The sequence below is a fragment of the Hirsutella rhossiliensis genome (assembly GCF_020360975.1).
Source record: "Hirsutella rhossiliensis strain HR02 chromosome Unknown scaffold00001, whole genome shotgun sequence".
NCBI classification, from domain to species: Eukaryota; Fungi; Ascomycota; class Sordariomycetes; order Hypocreales; family Ophiocordycipitaceae; genus Hirsutella; species Hirsutella rhossiliensis.
Window position 1 is genome coordinate 11,572,081 of NW_025408667.1, and position 22,548 is coordinate 11,594,628.

The 22,548-nt window shown below is 54.1% G+C and overlaps 6 protein-coding genes across 6 annotated transcripts; all 6 read right to left on the reverse strand.

Moving 5' to 3' along the window:
- Positions 1 to 4,251: 4,251 nt before the first annotated feature.
- Positions 4,252 to 4,638, reverse strand: HRG_01486 (tc5 transposase DNA-binding domain-containing protein; the record flags this gene model as incomplete). Its single annotated transcript, XM_044859957.1, has 1 exon — positions 4,252 to 4,638. One exon carries the CDS (start codon positions 4,636 to 4,638, stop codon positions 4,252 to 4,254), a length of 387 nt encoding a protein of 128 aa, XP_044726357.1.
- Positions 4,639 to 7,813: 3,175 nt separating this feature from the next.
- HRG_01487 (reverse transcriptase (RNA-dependent DNA polymerase) domain-containing protein) lies at positions 7,814 to 9,249 on the reverse strand (the record flags this gene model as incomplete). The annotated part of the gene is made up of 3 exons (XM_044859958.1): positions 7,814 to 7,897; positions 7,938 to 8,120; positions 8,671 to 9,249. The coding sequence occupies 3 exons, from the start codon at positions 9,247 to 9,249 to the stop codon at positions 7,814 to 7,816; spliced, it is 846 nt and encodes a 281-aa protein (XP_044726358.1).
- Positions 9,250 to 15,109: 5,860 nt separating this feature from the next.
- HRG_01488 (MULE transposase domain-containing protein) lies at positions 15,110 to 15,803 on the reverse strand (the record flags this gene model as incomplete). The annotated part of the gene is made up of 2 exons (XM_044859959.1): positions 15,110 to 15,262; positions 15,405 to 15,803. The coding sequence occupies 2 exons, from the start codon at positions 15,801 to 15,803 to the stop codon at positions 15,110 to 15,112; spliced, it is 552 nt and encodes a 183-aa protein (XP_044726359.1).
- A 1,256-nt stretch (positions 15,804 to 17,059) lies between these two features.
- Positions 17,060 to 17,488, reverse strand: HRG_01489 (uncharacterized protein; the record flags this gene model as incomplete). Its single annotated transcript, XM_044859960.1, has 1 exon — positions 17,060 to 17,488. The coding sequence occupies one exon, from the start codon at positions 17,486 to 17,488 to the stop codon at positions 17,060 to 17,062; it is 429 nt and encodes a 142-aa protein (XP_044726360.1).
- A 905-nt stretch (positions 17,489 to 18,393) lies between these two features.
- Positions 18,394 to 19,114, reverse strand: HRG_01490 (uncharacterized protein; the record flags this gene model as incomplete). The annotated part of the gene is made up of 2 exons (XM_044859961.1): positions 18,394 to 18,934; positions 18,993 to 19,114. The coding sequence occupies 2 exons, from the start codon at positions 19,112 to 19,114 to the stop codon at positions 18,394 to 18,396; spliced, it is 663 nt and encodes a 220-aa protein (XP_044726361.1).
- A 1,222-nt stretch (positions 19,115 to 20,336) lies between these two features.
- HRG_01491 (tyrosine phosphatase family domain-containing protein) lies at positions 20,337 to 21,192 on the reverse strand (the record flags this gene model as incomplete). The annotated part of the gene is made up of 3 exons (XM_044859962.1): positions 20,337 to 20,599; positions 20,676 to 21,084; positions 21,136 to 21,192. The coding sequence occupies 3 exons, from the start codon at positions 21,190 to 21,192 to the stop codon at positions 20,337 to 20,339; spliced, it is 729 nt and encodes a 242-aa protein (XP_044726362.1).
- Positions 21,193 to 22,548: the final 1,356 nt, after the last annotated feature.

Sequence of the window (22,548 nt, forward strand, 5' to 3'; positions counted from 1 at the left end):
CATTGTCCATCGTCCGCTAGTTGTGAGAGCACGCCCGCGATAACCCCATCCGACGCGTCAGTCTCTAGCTTCGTCTCGCGGTCCTCTATGAAGTGGACGAGGACTGGCGCGGTAGTTAGAGCTGTCTTTAGGGTCTCGAAGGCCTCAAGGCACCGGTCGTCGAAATCCCACCTACTCTCCCTGTCAAGCGGTTTAGGGTCGGCAGATTCTACCGTAGTTACGGATAAACCGACGGTAGAAGTTGCAGAATCCGAGGAAGGACTGCAGCTCTTTTTTGCATCGTGGGGTCTGCCAGGTCAGGATAGCCGAGACTTTCCTAGGGTCGACGGAGATACCATCCGTACTAATAATAAACCCAAGGAAATCCGTCTTTGTGACACCGAATTCGCATTTCTTGATGTCTACTTGAAGACCCGCTTCCCGAAGTCGCTCTAGAACGAGCCGTACGTGTCGCATATGTTCCTTCTTATCTTCGGAGAACACGAGGATATCATCGAGGTAGGCCGTACAGAAAGAGTCGAGGTAGTCCCAAAGGGTCGTGTTAATAAACCGTTGGAACGTACTAGGCCCGTTGCATAACCCGAAGGGAAGGACCTTGTAGTGGAACTGGCCGTAACGCGTGCGGAAGGCGGTTAGTTCGACTGAATCCGGTTCGAGCCGGATCCGGTGGAACGCCTGCCTAATATCTAGCTTCGTAAATATCTTCGCCTTCGCAATGCGGTCTAGGGTCTCGCTAATAAGAGGATAGGGTACCGATCCTTCTTAGTTAGCTGATTGAGTTCCGGAAATCTACGCAAAAACGCAGCTTGCCATCCTTCTTTTTTGCAAAACAGACAGGGGATCCGAACTGTGCGCTGCTTGGCTCAATGAAGCCCTTCTGGAGACTATCCTGTAAATACTCCTTCATAGTCTCCAGCTGTTTGCGGTTAAGGCTGTACAATGGGTGCGTTCGTAACGCAGCAGGCCCTGTTAGTTCGATCTTATGGTCTACCCTGGGCGGGACGGAGGCATCCTATTGCTGTCCTCGCGGGAGAACACGTCGGCTAGGTCTGCGAGCTCTGGAGGTAGCTTTTCTGCGAGGAAACGGTCGTCCTCGTCCTGTTGGTTATCCTGCTCGCCCCTTTCCCCGAGCGCCTTATCGATCATGTGAAGGTTGAGGAAAGTCACATCTTCGTAGGCATGCCGATGGTCCTTCCTGCGACGGATACCTGCGTGGAATGCTGGTGCCGAAATCATCAGTATATCGAGATCCTGCGCCCTCCGTTGGTACCGTGGCCTGATATCCTTCTGGCAGGGTCTCTCCACTCGATGCCCGCCAGTGCTCGGTTCATCTTCCCAGGTCATCCCCTCGATGAGTAGAGTACCGTGGACGATGTTGCCGTGGGCCGATGGTGCTCGTGGCCCTGTTGGTTCCTGTATCGCGGGAGATCTGGATGATATGGGCCGCGCCGTCTTCTTCCTGGTCCTGTCTTTCTGCTTCTTCCCAAAGGTGGTCTCGCCGCTCTACGTCGGCCTGAACTCGTAGGGAAACTGGCTTCGGTACATAAGACGAGAAGCCTTAAGTGCAATATCCGGGATCCAGTCCCTCTGGGCTTCCAGCTCAGGAGGGAAGATAAGGCGACGACGGCGGCAGTCGAGACGGATATCGAAATGGCTCAAGAACATAAGTCCTACGATCAGGTGGAAATCGTTCCTCGTCCCTAGGTCGGCCTCAAGGATCGGTTGATCGCGGAAAGTCCGCCCCTGGAGCTGGAAGTCTGCTTGGATAGAAGAAGTGATACACTGAGCACGACCATCAATTCCCTTAATATAACGCGGCGCTGTATAGCTGCGTCTAGGAGGTCGAGTCGTTTAGCTGCTGGCTTTGTTAGGCGTGAGTTGCCTAATAGCCACGTTTGTGCTCCGGTATCCACAAGGATGCGTACTGAGATAGCGAGGCCATGTTTGCGAATCGTGCTATTAATCACAAAACTAGGACCGCCAATTAAGTGATCAATTGTCGATAAGTTCAAGTTCTCAGTAAGCTTGCGAATACTTAGGATATAGCCTGTGCGGAGCCTTTGCTCAGGCTATGGCATTTCCCGCTACCTCGGACTCCTCATCTTGATCGTCCTGCGACTCGCTACCTTCGCTGTCCGATCCTTCCAATAACGCTCTCAGTTGGTCGTTTACCGTCCCCACTGCCGCCACAAGTGCGGCCACTCGTGGGGATCCCTTTGTCGGACAGACGGCAGCCTGATGGCCCGGTCTTTTGCAAACGAAACAGTTCCCCTTAAAGGTACCATCAGACGGCAACGTGGTAGTCGGCGGAGTCGAGGGTCGCTGGGCCCGTAACTCGGTTTGGGGAGCGAATCGGACTGCCTTTGACCGAGGGAGGCGGATTATTCCTCGGTCTGGGGTCGGTATCCTAGTCTTCGCAACCTCCTCTCGGTCCTCCTTCAGTCCCTCTAACGCGTCAACCTGAACAAGATACCGGGCAGTCATCCGGTCACGATATTGAGCAAACGTAAGCTCCTCGTACCGCTCGTAGATATCTTGGCTGTTTAGGCGGATCCGACCGGTGAGCTTCTTGTGAAGCTCTGTGATCCGGTCTCGGTCATGGAGTCCTGCTTTTGTCGCAAGGGTTACGAACTTCGCTGCGAAGTCGATAAAGGACTCCCCTTGTTTCATTTTCAGGCTATCCAGCCGCTGCCTCGCCTCCCACTTGTGGCTCTTGTTATCGTAAACTGACCCAAGGAGCTCGAAGATCTGACCCACGGATCTGATCTCCAGGTCGTCCTGTTTCGCGAGGTAGGGCGCTAGGACCTCGTGCGCTTGTCCCTTGATAAGGGTCGCGATCCACGTAATCCTAGCGAATTCGTCGGGAAAGAAGTAGGCGTTTAATTCCATCTTCCGCTCCACTGCTGCCTTCCAGTCAGCGTAACGCGGATTCGATCCATTGTCCAAGGGCTCCGGGTCCTTGATCTTGATTGTATTGTGCCGGGTCCGGGCTGTGGACGTAGTCGACGATGGCGCCTGCGAGGGGGTTCATTCTTCAGACGGGGGAGATGGCGTGAGGTCGTGGGGTGTGTGGTGCTCCTGAGGGGGCCCGGGGGTATCCTGTCGGAGCGCCCCAGAGTCTTTGATGCCTGCATAGCTCGCCTCGATCGCACGGATCTGGTCCGTGTAATCCATAAGATCTTGCTGGCGAGCTCTAGCCTGACGGCCTAGCTCCTTCTGGTTCGCGAGGGCTCGTTCGAGGATCTGACGGGCAACCTTCTCTCGGGTGCTGGACCGTTCGACCGTCCAACGAAGTAACTGTAACGCCGCGTTACGTTCGTTGACTAAGTGTTGCAGTTCCTAGCAAGGCCCTCATGTTTCGCATTCGCGATGACGCTTTTCACCCAGGCCGCGTCTAGGGTCCCGCTCGTGCGGCCTGTCTTTGCTGTAAAGGGGGTAGGGTTCTCCTGCGCGGCAAGGACGGTGTGTGCGAACTGCTGGACGAGGTCCTGGTCGGAATCCGTAAGGAGGAGCTCGTGCAAGTCTGTTGTCAGTTTCTGGGGGACCTGGAAGTCGCGGCCCACTCTAGCCGTCTCTTCTAACGGTCTCTGCATTGTCGTTCGTCCCTCAAGTAGGGGATCAGGTTGTCTCTCGTTCTTCTGACTAGCCATCTGTACTTCGATGCAGTCGTGGTCGTCGGCGGGCCCGTCTAGGCTGGCCGGAGTCTCGCTCGTCGTAGGAGCCATCGTACGCGTACTAGCGGACGGAAGATCAGTTTCTAACTGATATCTTTGGAATCTTCCACGTAGGGTAAGGGTGCCGGGTGTGCGGCGTGACCGGCGGCAATAACCACTTAGCGCAATTGGCAGAGCAATTAACGCAAATGGGTATTGGGGTCGGTAAGGGCGATCTTAGTATTATGTCACGGCGAGCGAAAGGACTGCAGACAAAGCTAGCAAGATACTCTGTAACGAAAGAATACTAAGATGAAGAGGAAAGAAAACCACATAACTCCTAACGCCGTGACCTCCTCATATCCTCCCTGTCGCTTCGGACCTGGATGACGGGGCTGCCCGTACCTACCGTCGGAGCTGCCCGTGCCCGGAGCTGCCCGTGCCCGCCCACGGGTTCCGTAGTAGTCCCCAGGTGTGTCACGGTAACCCAGGGGTCCCAGGTAGGGCCCTGACACACCACCTAAGGTGGTGCTGATCCCTCCCTATCGGCCGGCTATAGTTAATATATAGCCCCCTCCTTTATCTAACTCTACTCCGCTTATACGACACGAGGCGTAAAAGCATTAAATCGGTTAGCTTCCTGACGTCTCCCACGCTTGTTCTTGATGTCCGGATGGCGATTGATGAATTTAGAGACCCAGTTGCGCCCCACTGTCCGCTCGTTGTTCAGTTGCTTCATAAGAGCCTCCACACATGCGCGGATCTGACTGTGGGAGGGAGCATAGCCGAGAGACTCTTGGCGGAGGATCCAAGAAACCAAGCGAGCTTCCTGAGACTTACTCAAGAGTTGACGAGGCTGGATCTGATCAGCCAGGGCTACCTGGCCTTTGAGTCTGTCGGAAATAGACTGCTGAGGTATGTCATACTTTTGGGCGGCGCGGTACTGCGACAAGCCGTTTTTGACATCAATTATCGCATTAGCCATAATATCCTCCGTATAAATACTCCGAGGCCGCTTTAAGGTCATTTTGGTCATGTGGTGGAGGAATAACGAGAAGAATCATCGTCAGGAGGCGGAAGGAGATTAGGGGGTTGGATGGTAATTTCGCGTGCAAGGTACGCACAGGCCACAGACCCTGTACAAACATTCAACCATCGAAAAGTAGAATTCAATCAATCCTCTATCTACTCCAAGTGACGGCTTGTGAATATCTTCAAAGCTGGCTGGAATCGGTGTAAGTGAAATTGATGGGTTTTGGTGGGGATATTTCCTAATGCGCTACCGAAAGGTGGGTGTTACCGAAAGGGGGGTGGGGCATGGTAGTTGTCGCGAAGCAGACTTGATGTTCAATTGATGAACATGTCACCTGAACAACAGGTGGCTTGATTTTTCGTGACAGTTATGAGCCCGGGAGGAGGGGCTAACCCCTCCTGTAACTTCCGGTAACTGCGCACGACCACCTAGGCTAGCGCGCATTCCGACGGAGTCGGTGTTCGAGTCCCGCCTGGCTTCCCCGAAGTGTCTGCCTAGTAGGGGCCCAGGAAGAACAGGGGATCCGCTGTGTAAAAAGTCCCAAGATGCGAGTGTCTGTTTAGATGCGAAGATTTCGAGCATAAGGGTCCAGGAATCCCGGGATCGTCCCGGCCTCCCTGAGGGGGTGTGTCGCGAAGCAGACTTGATGTTCAATTTGAACATGTCACCTGAACAACAGGTGGCTTGATTTTTCGTGACACTACGATATTGGGTCCGTGTTCTCGCGTCCAAGGGTTTTTCGGGTGTCCAAGGATTTTCCGGCCAACTTAGTGCTTCGTGGCCCCTAGGCGCCCCGCGCCCCGCGCAGCCAACGGGTAGGCGTAGGCGGAGCTGGGTTAGCGCGTTGCGGCCAGGATAGTTTCGAAGTTACGACTCTGTTGGCTCGTGGGTATTCGTGCTGTGCACAGGGGTGATGGAGAATACGAATCAAAGGCGCTAAAGAGCTATGCCTGTGACTGTTGTATTGGTAATCTATGAAGAGAAGAAAAAAGAAGAAGAAGAAGGAGGGGAAGGAGGAGAAGAAGGAAGGGAGGAAGGAAGGAAGGGAAGAATGAAGGGAGGCGTGTAACTCCGGTCCGAATGTCTTCCGAGACCCTCCCAAAAAGCCTCCTTCTCGCGTATGGCCAATAGAGCCCATGTCCCCACATAATGAAGTCCTTCGCATCTAGACACTTCTGCAGCCTCAGAAATCTCTGCAGGCTGCCTTTCTGTCTAGCCCGTCGGGGCCCTTAGCTGTATACCCCTTGTGGTCTTTTTTTTTTATTCATTACGCGTATGCAGCCCGTAGGGCTATGACGCGGCGGGCCTGCGGGCCTAAGGCTCGCGGGCTCGCAGTAGCTATCTAGCTAGCTTTTGAAGGAAAAACAGAACGAGTCTCGCGAAGGAGAGAGCAAAAGCGGGCATAAACGTGGATAAAGGGACTTTTCGAAGGTTGAGTATCATATGATCAGATGGTATGCGAGAATGCATGTGTTGATTGCTCTCTCTCTCCCGTTCAAGCAGCCCCTTTTATATCCCTCCAAGCTTCTCCCAAGTTGATATCCCGTTTTCAGGTATAGTATACATTCTATCAGGAAGAGGGCACTTCTTGCCACTTACTGAAGGCCACGTAAGTCATCTACGTCAGCAACATCAGCTCCATCTCCCCGATCGAATAGCTCTTCTAGCTATGAAATCGATAGTTCAGTCTCTCGAGGTCCCCGAGCCAGTAATAGTTATGCCGGACTCCTCAAAGGGTCCCCGTTCGAATAGGAGATCCTCCGGACCCTCAGTGGTCTAGGAAGAAGAAACAACAGTCTGCAGACTTCCCTTCTTACCTGGTTTCAAGCTGTATTACCTAGAGAGACCTAGAGACCTCAACTCGTTCGGACCTTCTTCTCGACACACCCCTTAGCTATGAGCCGTCCCAACGGGTCAAAGCTACAGCCAAAGGTTATAGGTCCTCAACGAGGTTACCGTGTAGTCGTGGCCGGAGACCTCCCTAATATTCCTATGCGGTCAAGGGCCTCTCTCTAACCGTCTTACTAGAATCCGGTCTCGTAGGTCTTCCATCCGGGTCTCAAGCTGAAGCCGGGTTTTTAAGTCAACTATTCCAATCATCTCTTGGAATTTCTGTAGTTTCTGACGAGGAGTGCCTTGGTTAGGCCGTCTGCTTTCATCTGTGCCGTAGGAACCCAACGGACTTGAATTCTTCCTTCTTGAGTCTCTTGGCGTAACCAATGCCGGTGGATATCAACATGCCGTAATCTCGTTGATAGCTTCGCGTTAGTCTCTGCAAGCAGTCGTATCGTTTGACTATTATCACATTCTAGCTGTAGCGGGTCCGGAATCTGAAGGTATAAGGACCGTAGCATCCGGCTAAGGAATATAGCTTCTTTGCTGCTTCTGAAATAGCTAGCAATTCAGCCTCGGTGCTAGAAGTAGTGACTGTTGCTTGTTTCGAAGCTCTCCACGCAATAGATCCGCCAAACAGGGTCATGATATACCCTGAGAGCTCTTTCTGTCGAGGAATTATCGGCAAAGGATGAATCACTAGAGCAAAGGAATATATCGGCTCTCTTATCGATTGATCCTCCTAGGCGAATTCCAAAGGAACGGGTATTATAGAGGTAAAGAATAACCCGGTCTGCTGCCTTCTGGTGTGTTTCGTCGGGGTTCTGGTTGTGTCTAACTAGCCGAGAGACCGCAAAGGCGATATCTGGTCTCGTTGAAATAGCAGCAAAGAGGATAGATCCTACCTTCTGTAGGTACCTATGAATTTCCTGTTCGCTTGCTTGGCTAATAGAAGGAAGTAGCTCTTCTGTTGTCATTGGTGTGTCTGGAAGCTTTGAGGAAAGTCGGTCCGGTCCTAATAGCTTGTGGGCTATTTTCTCGATATAGGCATCTTGCGTTAGCCAAATCGTCTTCTTAGTCCGGTCCCGAAGGATGTGTATGCCTAGGAACCAGCGGGGCTCCCCAAGCAATGTCATTTTATATCGTTCTTGCAGTCCTCGCATAGCCTCCATAGCTATTCCTTGATCTTCTTTCTTATAGGCCCAGACAATATCGTCAACGTAGAAGAAGACAATGACTGCCCCCTTCTTCATCACACAAGGTTCTTGTGGGACCTTTTCGAATCCTAATTCCTCTAGGGATCGGGTAAGGTGCTGTTGCCAAAGTAGAGGGGATCTTCGTAGACCGTATAGGGCTTTCCGGAGTAAAAGAATTCTGCCTGGCTTGCAGAATCCGGGAGGCATCCTCATAAAGACTACCTCTTCCTCGAGTGGACAGTTAACGAAGGCGTTTACTGCATCCATTTGATCAAGTTCGAGGTCGAATTCTGCTGCAATAGCCATGAGTGCCCGGAAAGACATCCCTGCTAGGGTCGTTGCTCGAGTCGGTAGATCCCCCCTTTCCTGCTGGTTGCCGCAGACCACAAGTCGAGCTTTGCACTTCTGAAGGTACCCATGCTTGTCAGTCTTATAGATAAAGACCCATTTGCAGTATAGAACTTGTTTGCCAGCAGCCCTTTCCACGGAACTTCGATAAAGGACCCCATCTCTTCGTGCGAGGCTAGATGGTCCTTTTGGGCTTTAACGAATTCCTCTTTAAAAGGTGCTTTTCTAGCTGCTTGGTGTTTTCTGGTGGGTCTGGTAGGTCCTTCTTGTGTACCTTAGTCTTTGGTTTAAATAGTCTTCCAGCAGTAAAGGCTCCATGCACCCCGTCCTCTATAGGAGTAGGATAAAAGTCATTAAATCTGTCCAAAATCGGCAGTGGTTTGAGTTCCGGGTCTACCCCTATCATCTGATCAGACGATTCCTTGGTAGACAATGTAGAAAGAGGTCTGTTTGACTCGTTGATTGATAAAAAGGAAGCTTGCCAGGAGTTGTCAAACCGCCCCACCCCCTTAGGGGTAGCAACCGGAAGAGAGACCAAGAAGCCTGCCTCAGGATCTTCTTCTGTCAGTGGAGGTGTTATAAGAGAAGCTTCTTCAAGCGCCTTAACCCTCTTATAGTCTTCTTCGTCTGGGTCGGTCTGTTCCTCTTCGTCTTCCTCGTCTGAGTCTTCGTCGAACACGCTCTCAAGCTCCGATTCTTCGTCAAGGATTTCCTGGTTGATTTTCTGGTCCTCCGGTATCTCAACGCGTTGAATAAGATCATTGATGCTAGGAAGCAGCTGCGGCTGCTCGAATTTCCCATCAAAATAGGTAAATTCGTCAAAAATAACATCCCTAGTCGAAATAACCTTTCTTCGTTGCGGAATCCAGATCCGGAAGATATTAGTCGAATTATATCCAACCAGGTATCCTATATGTGACCGTGGATCAAGCTTCTGCCTCTTTTTCTTGCCTAGCTGTGCGTTAGAAGTCATAGCGTAGGCCCTACAGCCGTAGGCCTTGAGCTGGGCATGCTGTTGAGGTTGATCCTTCTTCGTAAAGAGCTCAAGAGGTGTTTTCCAGTCTTCTGACGAATTCGGAGTTGAATTCGTAGTCCTAGGGGCTCGAGGGGTTCGATTCCGTAGATAGCAGGATGCTTCCACGGTCTCTTTCCAAAGGTCGTGAGGAAGGCCTGCTGCGATCCTCATCTTGCGAGCCCTTTCAATAACAATTCCACCGGACCGTTCTGCCCCTCCGTTTTGGGCTTGTGTATTCGAGGCTGATTTTTCTGCTGAAATTCCCTTCTTTCGTAGCCACTTCTTAATCTTATTAGTGAATAGCTCTCCGTCAGACCGTACAATTTTCACCGTGTAGTCAAAACGAAGCTTCATCCAGCTAACGAAATCTCGAAGTGCGGCTAGGTGGTGCTTTGAATGATAGGTCTTAAGGAAGTAGGGGAAAACCATGCCCGAATATGCGTCTGTGATGAACATCACACGGACATAGCCCTCGAAATCAGGGTAAGCTCGGTCCAGTCGATCCAAATCTCTTGGCAGGGCTCTTGACGTTCGTCTCGAATAGGGGTTCTTCGAGAAACCTGTCGTATTGCCCTCCCTTGAGCACAGTGCTGGCATTCGTAGGTTTTGGGCCTCGAATATGCACTCCTTTTCGTAATCCTAGCTTATAAAGAGCTAGGGGTCCCGGGTGACCTAGTCTGGCATGCCAAAGGCTAGCTTCTGCTGTCGCTGTCGGTCTTGGGTCCCGGGAGCCTCTTCTTCTCGGCTTAGAGGCTTGAAAACCCGCTTCTTCAATATCCTCCTTCTGAATAGGCTGGAAATCGAGAACAAACTGGCGATATTTCCGAAATAAAATTGATGCATTTTGCATATGAATGAGATGAAGTGGGATGGTTGTCTCTCCAACTAAGCTATGACTGCTTCATCCTTATGTAGGAGGCAGCCAGGTCGGACTATCTAGGTGATCCGGCCGGTTTACAAGGCAGCCACATACCGATGCCTGCTCACACGGCTGCCTGTTTCACACGGCTGCCTGTTCACACGGCTGCCTGTTCACATGGCTGCGCGTGCGGCAGCCGGTGTCCTTGATGCTTGGTGCCGTGCCCAACGCCCCAGTGTGCGTAGGGACACGCAAAAACGCATCAAAAATACAAATCGGTCTCTTGTCTCGGTAGACTAGCCTTGTGGGCTCTGTGAAGGTATCCCAGTAGATTCCTTCGTCTCGAAGAGCCTGAAAAGATACCAGGCTTGCTGAAAATTTCGGACAATAAGCAACGTTCTTTAATCGTAAAGACCGTAATGACCCGTCTAGGGCCGTGACCGTAACGTTGACTCTGCCGTAACCTTTGATCCGGACTTCTGAATCCCCTGTGACTAGGTATTCGTTTCTTGCTTTTCTAAAAGATCGGAATTTCGATAGGTTATTGCAAATATGTAAAGAAGCTGCTGAGTCTAGCAGAGTCGACTTTCGAAGAGGGTAGTCGTTAGAGGCGGTCGTTTGGCTAGCCTTAAAGACAAAGGCAGGGTTTGCGTGCCCAACGATTCTTCCGACTATCCGACTCTTCGGTAGTTGCTAGCCTCCTTCTCATGACGGATTTTTCCACCTTCTTTCTTAAATCTGGGTCTTTTTCAAGGGCCTTTTGCACCCTTTCTTCTATTCGAGGATTCGAATCACACCATGAGGGGCGTTTATCCTCGAAGAGAGCCCAGCAGTCAGAAAGAACATGACTTATCCGTCCACACGCAGGGCATCGGTTTTTATCGGTTTTATCGGTTTTCTCAGTGTTTTTGGTTGTGTCAGGTTTCTTCCCCTTTCTCTTCTTTTTCGGTCTTTCTTCAGAAGGGTTGTTTTCATCAGTTTCTTTATCAGCTAGAAAGCCGGCACCTCTCTTGATTCCTCCTTTCTGCTGGTGCGGCTGTTGCTCTGCAATTTCTCTGATTTTTCTAGCAACAAGCTGAAAGGTCCAGTGAGTCGAAGAAGGTGGTACTGCTGCCAAAGTAGGCGTGCTTCCTATAGAGTCTGGTCGAAGAGCTTGATAGACCCTATATTGAGCAGTTGCTGCTTCTTCATCGATTCTTCGGCTATCTTCGTAGAAGATAGTAGCGTATCCGTCGCTAAGAGGTCGGATGACGCTAGCTATATCTCGTAGCCACTGGCCTGTTAGTGCCTCAGATAGGAAGTAAAGGTCAGCTTCTTCTATAATCTCTTCCCACTTAGTCAGCCAGTCTAGTATGTTAGTCTTAGTACTAGCATGAAGGTGACTAGAATACTGCTTCCTAATTCGGTCAGTCATAAAGCCGCGTGAAGGAGCAGTCGATGCTTCCAGCTTCTGCAGCCACTGCCGAAGCGTATCCCCCTCTCGAAGGGAGGTAAGTTTAGCAGTGCTGATAGACTCCGTAATAGCTGTACGGGCTGCAGTGATTAGCTTAGTCTCGTAAAGGTATTCCCTACGCCTGCTTTCATAGTCAGCAGTAGCAACAGAATAAGCTCTCTGATTTATGGAGTTAAGGTCGACGTAGTGGGTAGCTTCTTCAGCAAAGTCAGTGAAGCTAGGTCGGTTAGGGGGGCTCCAGAGCATTTGATCCGTCTCGAAAGATCAACTTGTGGATAGTTCTATCCACACGGGCTCTAATCTCCTTAACCCAACGGTCCCAGTCCTGGGGCTCCGTTAGAATCGTTCGCTTCGTCGTAGCCATAGCCGAGGTCTTCGACATCTTCAACTGCCGTAGAGGGGGCCGAAAAGGTGGCGAAGATAAGCCGAGGTGGTGTGAAGCGTGCGGGGAAGAGGGGTTCTTTCTCAAGGTTGCAACTTTGCCACCGGAAGTTACAGAAACAGTTCTGTTTCTCCCGGGCTCATAACTCTCGCGAAGGAGAGAGCAAAAGCGGGCATAAACGTGGATAAAGGGACTTTTCGAAGGTTGAGTATCATATGATCAGATGGTATGCGAGAATGCATGTGTTGATTGCTCTCTCTCTCCCGTTCAAGCAGCCCCTTTTATCCTCAAGCTTCTCCCAAGTTGATATCCCGTTTTCAGGTATAGTATACATTCTATCAGGAAGAGGGCACTTCTTGCCACTTACTGAAGGCCACGTAAGTCATCTACGTCAGCAACATCAGCTCCATCTCCCCGATCGAATAGCTCTTCTAGCTATGAAATCGATAGTTCAGTCTCTCGAGGTCCCCGAGCCAGTAATAGTTATGCCGGACTCCTCAAAGGGTCCCCGTTCGAATAGGAGATCCTCCGGACCCCTCAGTGGTCTAGGAAGAAGAAACAACAGTCTGCAGACTTCCCTTCTTACCTGGTTTCAAGCTGTATTACCTAGAGAGACCTAGAGACCTCAACTCGTTCGGACCTTCTTCTCGACAACGAGAGGCCAGTGTTTTGCTATTTCGGTCAGCAGATGTAGTCTAACCTGGCGGTAGACTTACCCGGAGCCGCCGAGGCCCGAGAGCCAGAAATCAACTTGAATCTATATTGCAGCATGTTGGCTTCACCGACGATGCGCTCCGCTCAGTAAACAGGCGATGAGATCAGGTTATGGATTCAGCGCGGCGGCTTCAACCGTCCGCAGCTAGGCATCCACTCAAGACCACGCCGCGAGTCGTTTGAGGGGAAGCATCGCAGCTACTGACACCGGACACCACGTGAAGGTCTGCTGCTTCGTCCTTCTGCTTTGCGAGGCAGCATCCGGTGTGCTCACCGGAGGCTAGGGTCTAAGCACCAGCAGGGCATGAAAGCTCCTGGCAGGTGTAAACCCACGCAGCAGGGCATTAGCTCCGGCAGGGCATGACAGCTCTCCGCAGGGCATGAGCTCCTGGACTGCGGTAATGGCCGAAGCACTCATGGGCTCTAGCAAGGTGCAGAGGCACCTCGCAGGACACGAGTTCTGGACAGTCGTGAGAGCCGAAGCGCCTTTAGCTCCATCAAGGTGCAGAGGCACCTCGGGACATGAGCTAATGGACAGCCTTGAGGCCGAAGCGCTTATGGGCTCTAGCAAGGTGCAGAGGCACCTCGCAGGACACGAGTTTTGCACAGTCGTGAGAGCCGAAGCGCCTTTAGCTCCATCAAGGTGCAAATGCACCTCGGGATACGAGCTAATGGACAGCCATGAGGGCCGAGGAGCATGAGCTCCTCGACAACCCTGAGGAAGGAGAATCAGGAGACGGAGAGGGCGCCGATGCCGATATTAATACCATGCTTCGTGGCCGCCCCATCCGTCGCAGTCGCTTCCTCTCGGCGAGTCCATTTGTGGCTCTGCCAGAATTCTGACCAACTCTGTGCCCGCGCATGACTGAGGCGGCGCGAGGCAGACATAGAAAGCGCAAAAACGGCCCCTCTCCCCCGCCCAACGCCGTCGGCTTTTTCGAGGCACCCCCATCAATCACCGCGTCCTAGGGAGGCGCTCCGTCCAATTTTTCACGTGGTCGTCCGGTTCGTGACATGCAGATCGCTGATGTGGAGCTTGTACGCATATGCATATGGCAGGGGCATGCGTCGTCCAATTCTTGACATCACTGTGGCAGGGGCATACGTAGTCCAATTCTCGACATTCAGATTACTGTGTCAGGATCGTGCGTTGTCCCGTTCTTCGCGTGGCCATTGAGCCGCAGCTGAACGTCGGTTTCTTGACGCCGTTTGGTGGCATCTCTCGCTACCGTGTCGTCCGCTTCCTGACGTGATGTGGAGCTTGTAAGCGGATGCAGTGACAGGGGCCCACTTCGTCCGATTCTTGCCGTGCAGATCACTAGTGCGGGGTAAAGTAAGGTGCTGGCGCGTCCAAAGGCGTGGCCATGTGATCCAGACGAGCAGATCACGCATGCGGATGCAAGTCCAAATTGGGCACAGCAACACGACGTCATGGGGAGCCACTTAGCCGTTTGCGTGCGCATTCAGGACTCCGACCCCCTAGGCATCCTGTACGCCCGCGCTATCCGTCCTGTACCTAAGTCGAATTGGGTAGGGCGCTAGGATTGGGCGCGACCAAATTTTGGTGGCATTCACCGCTAACACAACGTATCTCACGATCACTCACGCCTATTCTCAATACATCTTCAAGCAAGCTAGAAAGTGAAGCTATTCACACGGATCCTCTAGGTGCCACACCTGCTCGTACGGGTGTAGGTTTCCAATGCCCCGTGGCCGCCCTGGCGAGCGTTGTGGCTGGCCTGCATGTACCATATGATTTGGCTGCAAACTTGGGGGCTGTGAGAATCCCCCAGAGACTGACGGTAGGTTAGCTACGGGCGCCAGTGTGATGCCTCGAGGGCGCCCGTGATGGCCTCGTCGTGAGCCTCCATTTGGTAGCGGCCGCGGCTCGTATTCCTCAAATGCAGAGGGCAGTCGCCTCATACTACTAGCTACAGCCTTAGACCGCCCGAAGGTCTGTGGTTGTGTATATGTACGCGGCTGTATAGGTGTTTGTAAGATCGTGATGTCCGCTTGTGGTGTTGATAGTGGCAGCGGCTCCGGCTGCGGCTGCGGTGTTGACCTCACTTGTGTGCCCGGGACGATGCCAAGGTGACTGCGAATAGCTTCAAGTGTAGCCATGACTGTAGCGAGGTTAGCTGTTGGCGTTGCTGCTGGTGTATTTGTAGCCCGACTACCACGAGCCTGCCTTTGGGGTAGCTGTGATGCCTGTGATGCCTGTGATGCCTGTGATGCCTGTGATGCCTGTGATGCTTGTGGTGGCCGTGATGCTGCTTGCGCTACTTGAGGCTGTGGTTGTGGCATCGTGATAGCTGCATTAGCTAGTATGCGGCGTCGGGGAATCACACGAGGATCACGAATTCGTCGGTATGGGTCCGTCTCTGCCTATTTAATAGCCTATTAGTATAAATGTGAGGCTATCACAAGATTGAACGTACCAAGTCCCGGCTAAGAAGCCAGTGGTTATCCCATAAGGCTAGAGGAAGGGGGGCTGTAGCGATAACGCGGCGGTGGTTGCCTTCGCCTTCAACCTCGAGGAACGAGGCTATCACATGCCTACAAGGCAGACCGTATTGTTGTGTGAAGCTATTCATACAAGCTCCCAGTGGGTGTTCCACTGGCTTTAAGAGGGCAGCCGTGGCGGCTCGTACTTGTGTTCGTACAAGCTCGAGGCTTTTATGTGATGCTTTCTCAATGACTTCATGATAAAGTGGCAGCCGGAACGGGTCAAGGGTGCGGCGGGCTTCTCGCTCGACTGTACGATCGTGATGTGCCTCTGTTGTTGACCGTTAGAGGCACAAAGCGTGATAAAGCTCGAGCAAATTCGACTGGCCATTCCGTATGAAGCTACGAGAGCTTGAGTGAAGGGATTCACAAGGGGAAGTTGTTGTATGACCCCAATTGCGATAGAATCGTACCCAAGGCTGTGCCCATTGCCTCCGTTGGGGAAGATAGGTATTCTCAACGATTTGAAGCAGCCGCTGCTGCTCAGAAAGGTCGGTCTTGATGCCTTCCCATCGCGTGTTAAATTCCTCGTCGTTTGGGGCATACATTAGAGTCTTGAATGCCTTGAGGAAGTCCGAGGGGCTGACTTTGGCGGCACCTTGGCGCCGCCAACGGCCAGGATCGTGGCCTGCCTCAGCTGCTTCCTGTAGAATAGGTCTTTCGTCGCCATCGTCGTTGAAGTCGCCAACCCAGAGTCGTTTAGAGTGCTTCATGATGTTCTTATTGATGTGCCACGTACAGAGCTGTAGTTGTGTTCCCGGGAAGGCAGTTGCGAGGGCTGCGCGTGCGGCTGCATCATAGTCAGTCGACATTGTCCAGCCTATACGATCCTGGCTAGTTCTCCACAACCGCAGACGGGTGCCTTTGGTTGAGTTAACAACCGTCGCCCAACGCCAAGGCGACGCCTGCGGACTGTTTCCGGGCGGCCGTGGCGTGATCAACGGGTAAGACGCACATGTATGATCTCAAGCATATGCCGAGACGCCCCAGCGTGCCTGTCCCTACGATAAGCGCACCCCAGAGCGGCACACGGAGACCCCGCGTCTCCCACCTTCCCTTCCAAGTCATCCTCCGTCTCCTGTACAGCTTCTGTACAACAGTTGCAACTAATAACATTTCGTAGGGTTATAGAACGGCTGCAACAAGACAAAGGGTAGGAAAGCTGCTTCCAGCTATCCCTGGCAGACATGTGTGGTGTGAGTACAGACGTTATCATCGCTCTAGTGTGCAAGGCATCGCACTATAGCTGAAGCGCGCTCCTAATCTTTACGTCGTTTTAGATGGATTCCACTCTTTACGTGGGCTCTGGTATCATCGAGCTTCGGCTTGACACCTTCTCGGGATGGCTGCCCCCGGTTGCTTCTTCCATGGGGGTCTGCGGCGGAGGCGCTTGATGTGCACAATCAGTCGTCGCTATACTCGAAGCTGGGACGGCGCGCATGCACTACTGCTGCTGTCCTCAAGACAACTACAGCTACTTCTGGCTGAAGCTGGGGCTCATCAGGAGCGCACTCTATTCCTGATGCTCACAATAAGCCGAAAATCGTGGCTGCTGTGTGCGCAAGTGCCGCCTTGATCTGGTTCCAACGCACCAGCGTCACGGCGAGCATCATCATTACGCGAGCCATTAACGACCGATCGAGAGCTACACTAGTGAGTTGACGGTACCAAAAGCTACTTGGCCGTTGGCTGAAAGTGGCCGTTTATGAGTCATGCCGGGTTGCACTGGTCGTGCTTTTCTGTGTCTGTTTTGGCTTCTTCGGCAGTGCAGTAGTGACTTAGTACCGCTAGGTTCCCCAAAGGTACTCAATATCCCCACCGCTATCCGTATTGTCTCATTTTGGTCCCCAGCTCTCCGTTGTGTTTGCCTGTGTGGGGACCAATCCTCTCGCTAGTCGCGGCTCTTTGTCGACTCACGTCGACGATTGATAGAACAAAGTCAAGGCGGAAAATTACTGAAAGCCTTAAATCCGGCCTGAACATGACTGTTGATATTCCTTTGGCAAAGCTGTACACCTTCCAGCGGATGGCGAGGACGTTCTCGGGACTGAGCGGGCTGTGCCCTGCCTCAGAGCTCGTCCGGGTAGACGTGCTCGCAGCCGAGCCGCCGGTGGAGGTGCATCGCCGCCGATGCGCCGTCGCGCCCGACCCGCCGCGCGCACTCGGCGCACACCGGCACCGGCGCGCCCTCGGGGAAGCAGCTTCGGCACCCGAACGGCGACCGCCCGCCTCCCTGCGCCGCGCCGTGCCGCGACCAGCCCTCCCACGCCATCTCCCTGAGCTCCACCCTGGCCTGCTTCCGGTAGCATAGCGTGCACGTCGCGGTCGGTAGCGTGCCGGCGTCGTGGAACGCCCGGTAGAACCTCCGCACTGTCCTGACCTCCCTTTCCCGCGGCGGCACCGGCGCGCACCACGCCCGCTCGTCGGCCAGCCTCTCACCCGCCTCGAACTCCTCTTCGAGGCCCCGCAGCACGTCCGCCAGGTCCTCGGCCTGCATCTGCCTTGGCCTTGGCCGCCTCTGGTCGCCGCGACTCCGTTTTGCCTCGGTCTGTCCGCTGGCGGCGTTGCCCTTCCTCTTCTGTCTCTCTCGAGGTAGCGGGCCTCTCGTCATCCCATCTATATCCGATTAGACATCTATATATATATACCTTGGCACCGTTCATAATCCTTACCTGCGCGTTGGCCTTCTATTGCCTCGCCAGGCCCTACAGCCTCAGCCGTGTCCCCTATAGCGCTCTCCATCGTGGCTACTGGCCGAGGCAGGATATCCCGAGGCGCCTGTTGACTTGCCGTGGGGCCTAGGGACGGCCCGGCCATGCTTGACGCGCGGCGGCCATGTCTTGCCTCGATTTCTTTGCCAACCGGGCCGCGCTTTCTCTTCTGTCTCTGTCCAGGGGGCGGCGGGCCCATCGTCGTCTCATCTACATCACGTTAACCACCTCTCTCCGTCGACCGACCCTGGGAGCCTGCTTGGGAACTATACCGGCGCGTTGGCTTTTCATTTCTGCACTGGGCTGTGCGCCCTCGGCCGCGTCCCCCGTGGCACCCTCTGGCCCGCTCCCCGGCCGGGGCTGTATCCTCTGAAGCTGTCTTTGCCGTGCCGCCGGACCTAGGGCCGGGCCTGCCGCGCTCCATGGCTGTGTCGCTAGAGCCTCCCCCGATGTCGGCCGCGGCTGGATATCCCGGAACAGCGGCTGCTGGCTTCTGTCGATCCGCTGCTGCCTTGGCCGCCCCGGCCTCCTTCCTGCCCGGGCCGCGGCGCCTTGGCCGGAGCTTGGCGGCGTGAGGAGGAAGCCACCCTCGCAACCCCTTCCGCGTGGGCGAAAAGCTGCTTCAGTGCAAAATTTTCTTTTGCGCGGCTTGTCTTGTAATCCTGCTCCTGCTCCCGCTCCTGCTGTGCCTCTAGCTCGCGGGGGCCTTGCGAGGGCCCGTCTTGTTCCCGTGGTGGTAATTGTTCTTCAAGTCCGTCAACTCGGGCTCGGGCTCCTTAATCCTGGGCGATCCGGAGCTCATGGGTATCGCGCCCGGCTTGGCCTTGGACGGCTTCTTCCACCTCATGGGCGATCCGGTGCTCATGGATATCGCGCCCGACTTGTCCTTGGACGGCTTCTCCATGTCGGCCTTGCCCTTCTTCTTGCCGCCGCCGCCGAGGAGGTTGCCGAGGGATCCGAGCACGTCGCCGAGGGCGTCGCCGCCGCCGCTCTTCTTCATGTCCTCGTTCGCCTTGGGCATGTCCTCGTCCGGCTCGGTTTGGTCGACCTCTCGCTTGTCATTCTTGATGTTGCCGTCGGCGTCGGTCGTTACGCCCTGCGACTCGCGCCCGGAGTGGCCATTGCCAAAGAAGGAAGCGCCGCGGTCGGCCGCGCCCTTGTCGTTGCTGAAGTCGCCGCCGCTCTGAGACCCGTCGTCGCCGCCGTCCTTGTCGTCGCGCTTGTGCATGTCCCTTTGCGCGCGCTCCAATGTTCATCTGCATAACGGCATGGACGAGCTGCGGCGACGACATGTGCATGAGCTCATTGACTGTCAGGTCGCCGGCGTGGGTCTCGGCGCCATTCTCCACCGGCAGGGCCAGCGCGGTGCTGGCCATGGCAGCCGCGGCGACTGCGTAGAGGTTCAACTTCATGATGGCGGTGTCGCGGGAAATCTTCCAATGAATGAGCCGCTTTGAGCCGAGTGAGTGCAGTTCTCTGGGCGTCGCAATGAAGTGCTGGCTTGATTCATGATGGGGCCATGGCTTCGGATCGGAAACTTATATACCTTGGTCTCGGTCTGTCCGATTTTCCTTGTAAGACGTCTACCCGCCTCCATTGTCTTGCCAATTTGCATGGCATTGGAGCTAACATAACCTCTCCTTGTCCCACTGCGGTCCAGTGACAGGGCTTTAGGAATTTGGACATGGCGACCTCCTCCCATGGTGATGGCTGAATTGTGAGGGTTACGCCGTAGGTGACTTGGCCTAAGTGCGTCGGAGGCCAAAGACCGCAGCTTTTGGCCTAGTAAGACACTTTCAGGTTGAACAGGCTTCTCGAGGAATGTGGCCAGGCTGCGCTACAGTAGTCTGTAACTTGCGATAGCGTGAAGACGCTAAGAAGCCGTCGCCCGGCATGGATCTGCAACGGTCATCTTTTGCTTATGTCGAAAGCTGCGCACCTTTGTTCAACTTCTCATCTACCCGTAGGCTTCCCCTGTGGGGGCCAACTAAGCGCTCGGCGCAAGCCTACGGGTAGCAAGTATTCAGATAACTGCCGGTTGACTACTGGCGATATCAGCCCACGAAGACGGATACGCAACACTGCGTCTAAATCTGTGGAATGCTTCCTGAAATCGCCAACCGGAGCTCATCGGGAAACTCGACTGAGTCTTTTCCAAGCTGATAGAGGGGACTTGTTCAAACCGGTTCCTATGACTCCTAAAGCCTTAGACCAGTTAGCTGTCCCGGACCTGGCGCGCCGCCAACGCAGAAACTATCACAAACTGACTAAGTGTCAAAGCAGCATTCCGGTCTCTTTTTTCGTTTTTGTCCTACTTCATTAGCACTCACTCTATCAGCCAAAGCCACAAGAACGAATCGAGCTGCAGTCAAGTAAATGGCAGGGTCTTCTTGCGGCCACGCCCGGCATGTGAAGAGCCAAGGGACAATTATCTAGCAGCATGTCTCGCAATCTACTATGCAAGATGGCCATCAAGAACAGGAAACCAGCAGCCTCATCATTACTCTCTGGCTTGCCCCGACCTTGCCGAGCTGAACAGGAGCATTGTGTCGCGTGTTGGTGCGCCGTCTCACGCAGGCCGTAGGTTTCCTTTGATCTTGGCCAAGTCCTCTTCCGAGAAACCGAGCCCTTTGGTCACGTAGCCGTCCCATCCGCCGTATTCTCCTTCGAGGCCCTCGAACCTGACCAGAACTCGGGGCGAAGGCTGATGAGATTCCTGAAGCCGGGGGCCCTTGGGTCTGTTGTGCCCGCAGTTGACAGGGCAAAATGGAGCAGCTTCTCGCGGGCTGGCTCGGCGCCGATGCGCGAGAGCATGTAGTCCAGACAAGCAAGGCCTGCAGGCGTTCCCGCGAGGTGCTGCAGGAGACCTGCCACGACACCAGTGCGATCACGCCCCGCTGGGGTGATATGCCGGGTTAGCCCTCTCTTCCCATTCCTGCGGGTGCCGTGACTGGTCAGCTTTTTTTACTGTACCTGTGCAGTGGAAGAGGATCGGATGCGCTGGCCGGCCTCGGATATGCTCCAGTAGAGCTCGGATTGTGGGCTGGTAGCATGAAACAATGGCTAGGTACTGCTCCCTCCAAGCTGGCCTGCCACCGTCGGCGACGAAATCGTCAAGGGTCAGGCTGGGGTATTCGCCCTGGCCATCGAGCCAGGCGTTTTCCACGCCCTCGACAACGGGATCTAGACCGTGCTCGCGCTCCACGCCCTTTTGCAGATCAAAGATGCGGGTGACTTTGGCGGCCAGCCAGGCCAGCGCTTGGGGATCCTTGGCTGCGTAGTCTAGAGTGCCACAACGGTAGAAGCGGCCCTTGGGTAGGCGACTGCCTGGCACCACGCCCGCGTCACGAAGGTTGATGAGAGAACGAGTCGGCACAAAGGGCTATGATCCGAGTACTTTGACGATGAGCTCGGGCTGGATGGGCTCAAGCACATCGGTGGCTGCGAGCTCCTCGAGTTGGGCCAGGAAAGGATCCGCAGTGCCTGGCATTTTGGTGCAAGATGGTTGCTCAGCCTGACAGGGCTACAAAGTTGTCTTGTCTGGACTTGTCGGTACCCGTTGGCGGGGCCCTTCGGGAGCCACTAAGGGGTGTGTCCCCTTAGTGGCTCCCGAAGGGCCCCGCCAACGGGTACAGTAATCGTGCCCGCCCCCACTTTAGTGGGTGAGCCAAAGCGCATCCCAACGAGGGACCTGCGGCCCGTACCCCTCGCAGTTAGGTTGCCAGCGCAAGCTTAGGGGGCAGTTATCCATCCACCACTTTCTACTATCCATCCACCAAGGTGGGGGCGATGAGAGTCCTGGCCGCTCTAATTGGCTATATCCGCGCGATCTACTCTAAGTACTCTATACCTACGAGGCATCACTCCACGTTCGCTCGGGGCAAAACCCCGAGCTGCTCAGTAAATTTAGAGGGCATTTTCTCTGCTTCGGCCTGCGGCGCTTATAAGCAATTGCCAATCCGGCACAGCAGGCTGTTGTGCCGGACTTAGAGGGCTCAATTTGGTAACCCTTGGGTAGGTACTCGGTACTTCCCCTACGCAAATTTGGTGGATGGATAACTACCCCCTTTGTTTGGCAGTGCGAGAAATGCACTCCTACCAGGCGTCCTTGCCTACCCCTTTTTCACAGCCTGGAAAGGAGTCACAATATTATGCGTCGACATCATCGAGGTACTCTCCACTCAGGCCCGTCTGGTTATCTCCCCGATATACTCATGGTTTACAGCTTATTCAAATTGTCGATCCCTTGATTTACGCCTATTTTTGTAGCGCTGTTGTGCCTGACCCCTCCAAGGCGAGAATCATCATTTTTGGACTAATTAGCATTAGTCTTTCACCTTCCCTTTATTGGGGCGACCGTCTGGCAATTCCCGCTATCCGGCGTCGAATACTGGTGCGCTGCTCCAATGGTGTCTCACTTGGTTACCGTTATTATGGTTATGGCGATATGGAGGAAGACACAGTCTTTCCGTCGTTTTGACCGGCACTCTAACCAGCCTCAGCCAGAGCAGCCGACGTCAAACCAGGGATGCCGTGGCTTGGAGCAGTGAGCGGATTGGTGTTCCTAGCATCATCTGTGCTCCTGATATGTTCTGTGACTGGTTGGGTGAGACACCAGTTTGGAGGTCAGTGTGGACTTTGTCTGGCGATTTTAGTTGTGCCAGCAGTACCTCTGGACAGTATGATGAGAGAAACCAGAGGAAACGGGTAGACAGAGAGGTGCAGCTGTCTGTGGTGACAGACCCCGGTACTGAACGGTCGACGGAGCACCTTGTATTATCCTGAGGGCACTGAATCAGACAGACGGTAATTCCATCACTGTACGCCCTCCGTCTACGGCCAATTC